This window comes from Pseudopodoces humilis, chromosome 1 (genome assembly GCF_049639895.1).
Source record: "Pseudopodoces humilis isolate 2021_Gansu_Grassland_sample_001 chromosome 1, ASM4963989v1, whole genome shotgun sequence".
In the NCBI taxonomy this organism is placed as follows: Eukaryota; Metazoa; Chordata; class Aves; order Passeriformes; family Paridae; genus Pseudopodoces; species Pseudopodoces humilis.
In genome coordinates this window covers 104,824,038-104,836,821 of record NC_142200.1, presented here as the reverse complement: position 1 = coordinate 104,836,821, position 12,784 = coordinate 104,824,038, and the positions used below count along the sequence as shown (strand labels likewise).

General features: G+C 38.8%; 1 protein-coding gene across 4 annotated transcripts in view; it reads right to left on the bottom strand.

The window, feature by feature from the left end:
- Window positions 1-12,784, bottom strand: part of ELMO1 (engulfment and cell motility 1) — a 302,673-nt gene that overhangs the window by 145,479 nt on the left and 144,410 nt on the right. For all 4 annotated transcript variants that reach the window (XM_088054072.1, XM_014248665.2, XM_005519061.3 and 1 more), the window contains one exon: window positions 2,373-2,481. In XM_088054072.1, the coding sequence (XP_087910198.1) occupies window positions 2,373-2,481 (109 nt within the window). The remainder of the gene's footprint in view (window positions 1-2,372; window positions 2,482-12,784) is intronic.

Here is a 12,784-nt window from a genome sequence, read left to right as displayed (position 1 = left end):
GTAACCTTAGCTCTATCCCTGTGAATATAAGACCACAACACAGACCTCCTGCTGCATCCAGAGACAGATGTTCTGTGGGTGTAGATCAGCATGACTTTACAGAAGTCAGTCATGCTACATCTGGTCTCTATCAACAGAAGCACCAGTACACTTCTCCTTAGCATCATAACATTTACAACATCCCACACCTATAAATGACTGCCACGGGAGACTGCTGCAGCACACCAAGCATGCCACAGACTTTCAGCCTCAGTAACACCAAAACAAGGGGCTTCAGAACATTAGCAGGTAACGTCCCTTACCCAGAGCTATCCTCAGGGAAAACTCTTCAGTTAAAGAAAACTTTTCAGTTTTCTATCTAACCCCACACTTCTAAACCACAGAGTTACTCTAACAAAAAAAAAAACAAACCAACAAACAGCCAAACCAACAAAAAAACTCCAAAAAGAACCAAAAACCCACAAACAACCCCCCACCAAACAACAAAGACCAAACAACCAACCCACAAACAAAACAAAAAACAGATTTTAAAATATTGCAATTACTTTTGTTTTCAAAACTAAGGTATTCTCTATATATGGTAACTGAGCTCCGACCCCAAATCCTCTTATTTTATTCACAGTCCTCACTTAAAAAAAGAAAAAAAGAAAAAAAGATAAGGAAAGAGTTAAAACATCAAAGGACCTATCTGCAAAGCTTAGAAGCAATCAGGACAAACAGTACAATACATAGCAAATCATCTACATTCAGCCCCCTGCACATACAGATGACAAACCTGTCTGTGGCAAAAAAGGAAGTTTATTTATCGAATGATTTATGGCACTGCAAAGAGGAAACCTGAGACACCTGGCTAACCTCAAGATCAATCATCCTTCTTAGCAACAAATTCCGGTGAAAGTCCCATGGAGTGATGGGACATGCATTAAAACACCGTGTACAAAGCTGTTCTTTGCATTTCAGATATTCTCCTGTGCATTTGTAAAAATAAAATTGATCTTTAGCACTTATTTCAAGCAGGCTTACAGCTTTGTTGAGATCATATGTCCCTCCTACATTAACCAGCAGAAAAATTCAGACAGATCTGTCATGCGTGATTTGGCATTAGACACCTCAACTGCAGCAGTAAGGTTATTTTAAAGAGTCGTGTCTGCTACAGTCTGAACCTTATACAACACACTATCATTGCCAAACATCTAAAATAGTTGCTAAACTCTTTATTTATAGACATAGTGAATGAGGTCCTTAATAACTCTGGTTTACTTAGGATAGTATTCAAAAGCCAATATTGTCCTATTTATCTGGGTCTGTCAAAACACAAATATCAATTTGGAAGCTGCAAGAAATGCACAGGTTTTATCCTGGCCCATTGCACAGAGACAGATTTTTTTCTTTGGTCAATAAATTCTCTCAAGACATTACATTTAAAAGCCTCAAGTGTATCAACAGCTAAATAATATTTTTGAAACAGCTTTTGATGCCTGTTGCAGAGCTAGTAAGAACAACGATATCTACGGGCTCTCTTGCTGCCTTTTACATTGCTCTTCTCTCATTATATTTCATGGACTTGGGTGTAAAGATAAAAGAAAAAGATCTTTATTAAGGAAAAAGGATTCAGAAGGAAGATGTGTCTGAGGGAAGCAAAGCATCTCAGTTGTGGCCCCTGCTTCTGCAAGGAGAAAATGAAACTTGTTGGTAAAGCTTGCCAAAACTGACTGCAGCTGGATCCAAAATATTATTGATGGGTAACTGAAATTTATACATATCGATAAACACCAACACCCTAGACTAATGAAGATACAGACATGCTCTTCTGTTTGATAGTATCTAACAATTTGTCAGGGGACTATAACTGAAGCCAATGACAGCTTGTTTACACTGAATTAAAATACAGGATTTAATATCACGCTTTCAGAGTAATTTATATGTCTATCATCTGATATTTAGATAGAGCTTCAGATATCTAAGAGAAAATGGGATGTGTCAGTTTAGATGAGCAATTCCACAAAGAATGACCATGATACTTACATAAAATAAACCTATGGACAAGGTCGTGGAATATAATAACCACCAAGCCTCCTACACCAAATCATCCGATGGGAAATGAACTCTCCTCTACAAATTATGCAACTGCCCTGCTTCTTATAGAAGACAGTCAAAAAATAGGTGCCCATTTCCCCTGTTCCACCCTCATCCCTGTGATGCCACGAACTAGTAAGAGAGAGAAAGAAAACAGGAGTAATCATTCCAAGCGCCAGAGTTCTGTGTGTAACTATACCAAGAAACGCTTCTTGGAAGAAAATTCTTGCATTGAAAAAACTCAGGTATCACTGAACTCGCTCCACAGTTCCTAGAGGTCAAACAGATCAACTTACGTAGCTCTCCTACTTTCAGTATTTCACACAGCATCTTTGTCAGCTCAATGCTGCTTCGGCCAAATGGGCACTCATGCTTGTCTTCTCGACTGCTGTTCTCCAGGACAATCTACAGGTGGAATCAAAATGGAAAATAATCAGTTTGAAGCACCCATGAATTGTCACACTGTTCTCCACATCCAACATTTACAAGACAGACCAGGCTTAGTCTAGGAAACTGTATGGGAAATTTGGGAAAATGTATTTTCGTAAACCTTACTCTCCCCACAGCTAAATGACTTATACCATTTATGTCATGGTTCCAAACTGAAAGAGAGTAGATTTAGATGAGATATTAGGAAGAAACTCTTTACTGTGAGGGTGGTGAGGCACTGGAACAGGTTGCTTAGAAAAGCTGTGGATGCCCCATCCCTAGAAGTGCTCAAGGCCAGGCCAGATGGAGTTTTGTGTAACCTGGTCAAGTGAAAGGTTTCCCTGCCCTGAGGTTGGAACCAGATGATTTCTGAGGTCCCTTCCAAACCATTCCATGATTCTGAGGCAGTCAGGAACCTATAAGCAGTGCTGCTCTATGACTGACTGGGAAATGTTACCATTGCTATGCAACGTTGCTGTTCTCCACCACCCTGACTTGGAAAAACTGAATTAGAAGCCAAAGAGAAAGAAGTAGTTTCATTTTAAATGTCCTGGCCGAAGAAAATGAGGTAAATTATTGATAGGCATGAACACACCTAGAAGGATCTATAAAAACAAATTGGGACAGAATTTTCATAGCTGGATTCAGTCTTCAAAGTAGGCTCAAGTGATAAAATCAAACAGCTCACAAAGGAAGAAAATGTCCACATTTTCTCTATCATGAAAATAAGTTTTGTTTATATGCAAAACATTTCAGGGATTGTGAATGTCTGGTGGATCTGCATCACTCTTGTATCAAGCCCATGAATGCTGCAGAAATGACTGAAGGAGAGCCTTTGCATTCTCTATTAAGTGACACTGTAAAATAAATGGGAGAAAAATCCTTCTACATTTTTATACCTATTAAGTTCTGCCATATCTGATACAGTTGAGATAAAGTTTTCCTTGGCACTACAACTAAATAAGAAATGAAAAGTTATAAAAATACTATAGATTTCATTGAAGCAATGAGCCTGAAAAAAGAGTAAAACAGGGTCTGGAAAAAAAATGAGATGGTCAAAAGAAATTTGCAGTAAGAATTGTCTTTGTGGAACAAACTTTGCCACTTTACAAAAAGAAAGCCTCATCCTAAACAGCTGCTGCATAGCCTAGGGATGAGCGACAGAAGAAGAAAATGAATTTCAAAGGTAAGAGATTTTGCCAAGCACCAGAGAATCCCAGAGGATCTCTAAATTTTTCTCACAAACAGGTGTTTAGACGTTACTCTCTGCTTTGCATTCTTCCTGTCTTGTTAGCTCCCATCTCCATCATGGTTTTTGTTTGGCTTTCTTTGTTGTTTGTGGACTTGTTTGTGGTCTTTACTTGTTTGTTTTAAATCCTTCTATTTTTACAGCTTCACAAAGGGCCTCAAGGCTGGAATTTCACCCAAAATCAGGAGGAAAGGTAGTTTTGACTTTTTAGGTCTAGAAGCCTTTCCTGTGAAGCGGGTACAAGTGGGAAAAGAGTGTAAACCCTAAGGTAAGTAGGAAAGTTATGTGGTTCATGCAGCGTACCAAAGTCTTCAAAAAGCATCTATTTTAGTCCTGCAGTACAAAGGGCAGCCTCTAGCTGCTCCCAACCCATCACCCAGCGATTTAAAAGGATGGATGCTCTCTGTATTATGAGAAAGCATGATCTCTTGGTTTTGTTTTCCAGTGCTGCTGATGTTTCCTTTGATTGCTTACACCTCCCACAGAAGCTTAGAAAGTCATTAGGGATGTGATATATACTCTATCACCACGAATTTTTGCTGGCCTTTTCCAATAGTACAACGTCATATTCCAGAATCTGCCAAGAGGACTTTTTCTTTCTAAAAGTCTGGTTTAAATGGAATGTAATAGCTCCAAGTCATCTCTGGGTAACAGTAAATCAGAGAAACACCCCTGCTATTTTTATTTTACGTTGCTGCAGCCGCTGTTCAAGAAACATGTGAATATGACTTTATATTCTGGATGAGTCACACTGCTTCACTCTCTCTCATGGAGGATAATGCTACAGTTCTACACACCCAAAAGCAGAAGCAATGATAGAGTAGCACCAGCACAATAGAAAGCTGTGTGTCTCAATACCTCCCTAAGATTACTTGTCTCATTCTTTTTATTATCCTCTTTTATCTCTCACATAATAAAACATAAAATCTGCATACTGGAGCAGGGGGTTGCTTCAACACAGATTTAGATACAGCAGAGAAACATTGGTAATAAAATCAATGGAGAGGCAAATTGAAAGGGCAAGGGGGAGGGAGAGGGAAACGTCAGTATGCATTCCTGCTCACTTCTGGCAAATGCACTTTGTTGAGTCTCACATTAACCCGACATATTAACATTTCATGAGCACATAAATATTTAATGGTGGCACCATATATGCATATAATGTAAGACAGAATTACAGCAATCAATAAGAATGCCAGAGAAATAGTTAAGGCACAGTGTATTGCTATACAGCAAATTAAATGGCAATTTGAGTAATCAATATGTAAAGCAGTCTTGAAATGATTCTCAGACACACTCTCTCTACAAGCATCAGGTTTTTTAGTATTTGCTGTACAAAATAAAGCAGGGCTGCCATGTTACATTTTTTTAAGAAAGATGGACTGCCCTTTGCTGTATCTAAATATCTGTAGGCAAATTTGACAGATACGGATCTTCTGCAAGAAACAGCAACAGTAAAAAGGGAAAGAAAAAAAAGGGTTCTTATAAATATGCAAAGAGAAATCATTCCTACTCTTGGCAACAGATTTACAACATTCATTATTATATTTGCAGTACTCTTCTCACGACTTCACGACTCATATCCTGTTCCGAAGTAAAATGCTATAAATAGAGCTGATAAGGGCACGGTTTTAATGTTATTTCCTTTATCACTCTGGTTACAGAGGAGAAATAAGCAGGGAATGGACACATTCACTTCATAAACTGGTGAAAACAATAGTAGGGAAAGAAATATAACACACAGCTCAAGACAGAAAATACTTTTTTCTATCTATAGAGCATACTCCTGGCTTGAGTCACGTTTTTATCACAACAGCTATTTTACCACTGAAAGGAAAGTAGTGAGGAAGTTGCAAGCCCACACAACCTTCCTCTAAACAGAGGTCTATCGTTAATGCTCATTAAGTGCTCCACCCTATTATCTTCCTCCTCCTCCCCATCAAAAATCCACAGTGAGTTGCAGATCCACCAGACATTCACAATCAGCAGCTACAGGGGTTAGATTTTGCTTGGGGAGAACAAAGCAGAGCCTGTGGACATTGCAGTAGAATTCCTGGCACCATAGAATTGCAGAATCATTTAGGTTGGAAAAGACATTTAACATCATCCAGTCCAACCATTTACCCAGCATTGCTAAGTTCACCATTAACTAAGCCACGTCTCTAAGTGCCTACATCTACGTGTCTTTTAAATCCCACCAGGGATGGTAACTCAATCACTCCCCACTCCCCAGGGCAGACTGTTCCAATTGTTGACAGCCTTTTCCATGAAGAAATTTTTCCTAGTATCCAACTTAAACCTCCTCCAACACAGCCTGAGGCCATTTCCTCTTGTCCAGTTTTTTCTTCCTTGGGAGAGGAGAACAATTCCTACCTTGCTACAACCTCCTTTCAGGGAGTTGTAGAGAGTACTAAGGTCTCCCCTGAGCTTCCTTTTCTCCAGGTTAAACATCCCCAGCTCCCTCAGCTGCTCCTCATAGATCTTGTGCTCCAGAGCCCTCCCCAGCTCTTCTCTTGGCGCGTTCCAGCTCTTCAATGTCCTTCTTGTAGTGAAGGGCTCAAACCAAACACAGGATTCAAGGTGTGCCCTCACCATTGTTGAGTACAGGGTGTCAATCACTGTCCTGGCCACAGTATTGCTGATCCAAGCTGGGATTTTATTGGCCTTTTTGGCCACCTGGGCACACTGCTGGCGCATAGCCCATCTTCCTTCAGTACTTTCTTGACACTCTTTTACTTGGCTGCCCTTTATTCTGATACTACAAATCTATTTCTGCCAGTTTTTCTTGTCTTCAGTCCTTGTGAAGTTACAGAATTGGGTAGGACAAATAAGGAAATGTAGCTTATAATACACTGGATGTTATAGAGTTAAAAACCAAAATGAGCTCACAGTACAGGAGCATTAAATTCTGCAGATGCTCTTCTCCTTCTCTTGTGTCTTTGATCAATACTGCCCATTACCATGAAGGAGAAAAAGAATCCACCATAATGTGTAGTGTTCAACAACAATGTATATTTTTTCTTTAGAGAAAAGCAAAAAAGTCCAGACAAAAATCTCAAAAGAAAAACAAAAGAAAATTACCAAGAGAGGGCAGACAGGAAAAGCCTTAGTGATGTTGTTTATAAAAATAAACAAGAACAAAACAATAGCAGCTCAGGAAATTGAAGGAAAAAAAAGATGAAGTGAGAGAAGCATAGAATGAGAAGAAAATGAATGAGATTAATTGACTAGCACAGAGGAGAAAGGAAGAAGTTTAAAAATGTTTTCTAAAAATGTAAGGAGGTGAAATTTTTAGGAATTCACTGTTATCCATTTTCTTGACAGTTCTACAGATGCAAGTCTATAGCCTGTTAAGGCATGAGAATTTGACAGTATTTGTAGTAGAATACAGTTCTGTATAGTTATTATTTTTTAAATTCTCTACTATATATGCCCATCAATATACGGAAGTAAATCCAGCTGGTGTCCAGACACAAGTGGTGTACCCCAGGGATCAGTATTGAGTTAACATCTCTGTCAATGATTTAGATGAGGGGATTGGGTGCCCCTTCAGTCAGCTCACAGGTGATGCCAAAGAGGATGGGAGTGCTGATCTATTGGAGGGTGAGAAGGCTCTGCAGAAGGGTCTTGACAGTCTGGGTGGATGGGATGAGGAAAGCTCTATGAGGTTTAACAAGATACCTACCAGTGGCCTGGCCATAAAATAAATATAAAAATTTGGTTTTAAATCTAATTTTAAAAAATCCAAACTTATAATAAGTACAATAAATATTTAAAATTTAAATATGCAGAATAAATAAATAAAAACATCAAAAGTTATTTTTTTTATTTAAAATAAAATTAATTTAATTATCATGCCAAGACCACAGAGGGATAATGCAAATTCCCCAGCAACAAAAAAAAATCCTTACAAGACACCAACCTCAAAATCAAAAAAGATTTTCTAAATGTATGGCAGTGTGCCTTTATGATTTTCCATTGAATTATTCATTGAGTCTGTCACTACCTCAGGAGCCCAGAATAGACCCTCAGGAAGACAGTGGACTAAGTGAAGGATTTTCCACACTTGACTACCGTGGGTTTTAAAGTCTGCATCAGCTTCAGCAGTGCAGGTTATACCTGCAACTAAGAGTTAATGACAGACAAAAGACAAAATTTTGAAGACAGCTTCCTCGTCAGGTTCAGAATCTTCCTCATCAAAATCCAGGAGGCTGAAACCACCAGACAGAAACATTTCTTCTTCACTGGGAAGAAATATCGACTTAGCCAGTCCCTTAATCCTTCACATTAAAGATGAAATTGTCTCAAAGCATATTGCCCATGGCAACTGCAGATGTAATTCTCAGACTCCTGAGCCAAAATCAGAGCTTGGCAATGAAATAGAGATTCATTGTGATTAGGAAATAAATATGGAACTGAAAGAAAGGCAAGATCTACTGTAGCTGCATTAATACTTCTAATAAGTCCCAGAGCAGGCAATTCAACCAATATTGCTGCACTATTAAAAAGGAGCATTTCCACAGACCAATTTTGTAAAATGATTCTGTCTTAACAGAGAAGAAGCTTTTTAGCAGTCTGCTTCAGGTTAATATCAAGAGGTTCAGAGAGCTAGTTAGTAGAGATAATAAAAACCTCCTTAGGTCCAAAATGAAAGGTCAAGCAGCATTTAAATATACAGAAATAGAAGGGATTCTCTTCCTTTTCTTGACACTGCTTTTCTTTTTCCTAAGCCTCCTTATCACATATGGTAGGCTTCACCATTCCCTCTTCATTTAGGTGCTTTAGGTAACTCTAAGAAGGAAATCTTTAAGATAGGCTTCCTGAGAAGGGTAAGAGATTCTACTTCAGACAGACTGAGTTTCCATTCATCCTCATCACATGCTTTGCTTTTTTCCTAAGGTAGCTTGTCATTTGCTTTAGCATCAGTCTTCTGCCAACATCTTCCACTCTGCACTGTCCCCTCTGATGCTGTATTTTTAATTTCCTATCCTTCCTCTCTCCCTTATCTCACTCTTCCTTGACATTCCTGAGTCATTACAGAAAAGTCTCATGGCAAAGCTAAAAGAAAGCAACAGTTATGTCTGCCTCTGGAAGACACTAGAATTTCAATTTAAACAAAGATCTGAAAGAAAAGTTGAGACCTTCTACAGATGTTGAAAAATAAGAAAGGAGACACTGATATGAGATGGCTGAATATTTCCAAAAGTTGGGGTTTTCTTCTGGAAAATTATGATGAAGTTACACTTTTCAAACAAATGCAGCACCAAACTATCTCAAATATGCATGGTTCTGCAGGTGCTCACCTAGCAATAAATTTTCATTCTCACACAAACACCTTAGGCATGAAGCATGACTGTAATTTTTATTTTCCATCTAAAGATAAATGCAGTGGTTTGTCTTTTATCTTCCTTTTTTTCTTTGCAGAAGAATCTTCTTCTCTCTGTGAAGAACCAACCAAATAATCATAAAGTGTGGTGGTAAGGCCCAAGATGAGGAGGCTCTGTTGTGCTGTCATCTTCAGAAGCAGCACCAGAATGCGCTCCTCACTTTGCACAGTCACAGGTATGTGAATGGGATTTGGCATTGAACTGGTCCAGTTTTACAGCTACCAGCCAGGTATTCCTCTCCCTCCTTCCCCCCCATACATGTAAAAAGGCAATGCTTTTCCTGCAGTTCTCTTCTGGCTCACCAATGGCAGAGGTGGAAGGCAGAAATCTGCAGTATCTGCAGAATATAGCAAGTTTTTGAATTTTCTTTTCTTTCATATTGTAAAACAGGCCCTGTGGGTGCCCTAATGTTATTGTGGTATGGCTATGTGAGAAAAACACCAACCTTTATAGCACATCAATGAGCCTGGCAGGCAGAGGCACATCACAAATGCTCTGGACATGGAGTAAATGGGAAAAGCTGTGACAATCAAGAGGGAGTTTTCTCTCCTCATATGCATACTCAGCTGTTCAGGTGGAGGGACTGTGGCTCCACAAAAACGAGCCCAATCCTTGTATGCTACTGCTACATGTATGCTACAACCCATGGTGTGATTCAAAACCTTTTGAAGACAGTTTCTAGGCTTGCAACAATTTCTGGGCCCTTTGGATCAGGATGTCATTTAGACAACAGCTTCCATAAACCTGGGAAAGTTTAGGTGTGCTATGAATGATGGAAAGTGATCTGAACACACGCAGGGCCGTAAGATGCCATGTGTATCCCCCTGCACATTCCACACAGGGCTGTGCTGAGAGTGCCGTGACTCTCTTATGATTCTCTTCCTCAGTGCTCATTTTGTGGTTATGCTGCAATCAGCCACTCCAGGATTTCGCACAGTTAACTGCAGAGGGACCCATCTCAATCCCCCTCAGTGATGGAGGCACTCAGGGTTGTCATGTAAAGGAGGAACACTGTGTGATGTTTGGGAAGAAACAAAACACAGGCAGAAAGAGAGACATGCGAGTGGAAGGTAAGAACAGAGAATGGAAAGCTTGGCAGACAAAAGACAAGAACATGTTATAAGCTGGGAACTTGGCATAGTCAATTAGGTCTCTTAAAAAAATGGCATCCATTCATGAGACTCACCAGGAAGACCCATGTGAAAAAACCTCACTTTTCTTTCTACTTTCTACAGAAAAAAAAATAAGTTACATCTCTTTTCTTACCATTCCTGGGAGGGGAAGAAAGCATGGCAGAAATCAAGCCCAATTTTATTTCAGAAAATGCTGAAATTATATGTTGGACTCCTCATATCTGATCAGGAGAGAGTGAGTAGGCACGAGGAGACTTTGTGAATTGACGGAAGGATGTGTAGGCAGCCTCCTATACAACAACTGCATGGGTTATAAAGTATATGGCAGACAGTCTGACTGTGACTCAACCCATTTAAGTTCTGAAAGGTCTCTGCAGGATGCCAGCAATCTTCCTTCCTGCATCACTGGCACTTGAAAACAGCACCTGCTCTTCCTCTCTGACTTCTGAAAGCTTCAAATTCAAAAGAGCTCCCTCCTCAGCCTCCCCAAATGTTGCTGCTGGGGAAGGAGTGTCCCTGTATTACAACTGTGTGAATAACCAAATTACCAGCTCAGCAAATTCAGGGGAAGGGGGATTTTCTACTACTAACCATAAACCAAGTCAGCTTCTAATTTTCAGGTAATCAAAGTAATTCTTGGTGCAACCAAAGTGCATGTGTAGAGTTTTTTTTTTTTAATTTGGAACATTGTAATAACTTTTAAAATTTGTTTTAAATGCAAAACCAGAAAATCTAAGGGCATACCACTAAGTATCTTACACATCACTCACAAAAATTTAGTAGCATTGGATCCATTATAAAATGGAACCAATTTTCAGCATGGATTTAAACACTGCTTTCCTGCCCCAGCGATAATCTTTCATATGGGAAATCTTACATTCAATATCAAACAAATATTTGAACAAAACAGATAAAAGCTACTTAGGATTTAGTAGGAAAACAGATAAAATTTCTTTTCTGCAGATGAGACTTGAATTTCAGGGTAGAGTAAAATGATATTTTTTCCTACAGATGAAGAGCCTGATAATCTAATAAAGGGCAAAGAACTGGACATAAACTTAGGCAGCCAACTGGACAGAACCCAAAACAGGTGACCAGCCAATATTCAGACCTAAAGATGCTGCTTTTATTTGCATTTTCTGCCTGAAGCATCAATCCCTTGTGCTTAAACAAAATGATGAGACACAGTATGTATCTTCTCAAGGCAGAATCTGACCCCAAAACAGCAGTGAGTCCTGCTAGAATATAGCTGATCAGAAACAGAAGAAAAATATAGATAAGCCACCAATTTGTCAAAACCAAATTCATTAGAATGAGAAAGGTTTTTCCACAGACCCTCTTTACACTCAGAGAAATTAAAAGGCACACTGCTACAAGTTACCAGTAAGAAAAATTTCAAGATGTCTGTACTGAATAAAGTCTGTCTTCAGTGGTAACTTATAATTTTAATTTTAAAATTAGTAGAATGTGAAGCTGAAGTAGTTTTGGAAAGAAATAAGTTGAAAGTGAGGGAACACATGACTTGTCTGCTACAAAAGAACAAAAAAATTATCTGTCACAAAGCTTTATTCCAATCATTTTCTTCTCTGTTAAATTTAATTATACACTCTAGCTGTCCTATAATTATGGAGCTTGGGAAGCTGCCAATTATTTTATGTGGAAAATTTTAAAATTTCTTGCAGAAATTCAACATTACTTCCATCAATGCATTCCACATACTATGTCATCACCTTTTAAAAGCCAAGCCTCTGATGATAGTGATTGATTATTTAAGTGCAACATGAAAAAAACCCCAGTGTATATCTGTCACTGATAGCACCAGACAATTAATTAAAGAGAAAGAAGAGATAACTCTACAGGAAACTAATTCAATAGGACACTTTTTTAAAAACCAAATGATAACTAACAACACCACACAGTCAAAGAAAACGTTTGTTTTTTTCCCATTCACTAAACAACCTTTCTGCTGGAGTCTCCAGTCATCTTGTATGGCAAATGAAACCCTGAGATTCAAAATCTGTTAACTCAAAGTTTGTATAAACACTGTGTTTATCTGAAAGACAGCAAGTAAAAAAAAATATATATTACTGCACTTTCAGGAAGTAGTATACAATGGGGAAAATTGTATACAATAGTATACAATGGTGAATGAAAGAAATGATTGTGGGGAGGTAGATAAAAAAATAAAATGGGGGAAAGTGTGGTTATGTTTGTTTCCTCCTTCACTGTGCAACACCCATGTTTTCACGCTGAAATTCCTTTTGTTTTCCAGATGCAGAGTTACCCATCTGCTGCAGTGCCTTCACACCCATGTTCTTTAACAAATTGCAATTGTATTTACTCTTCCTACTTTGGTGTGCTGAAGTGCATTAGTTTTCTACTGGTCTTTGAAGCCCCACTGCCAGCCCCCAAAAGGGCACTTCAGTTTCAGATATCCTTCTTACCTAACTAATCTATTTATTATGCAAGTTACTTCTAAGCAGAATCTCCTTAAGAGAGGCAAAACAGGG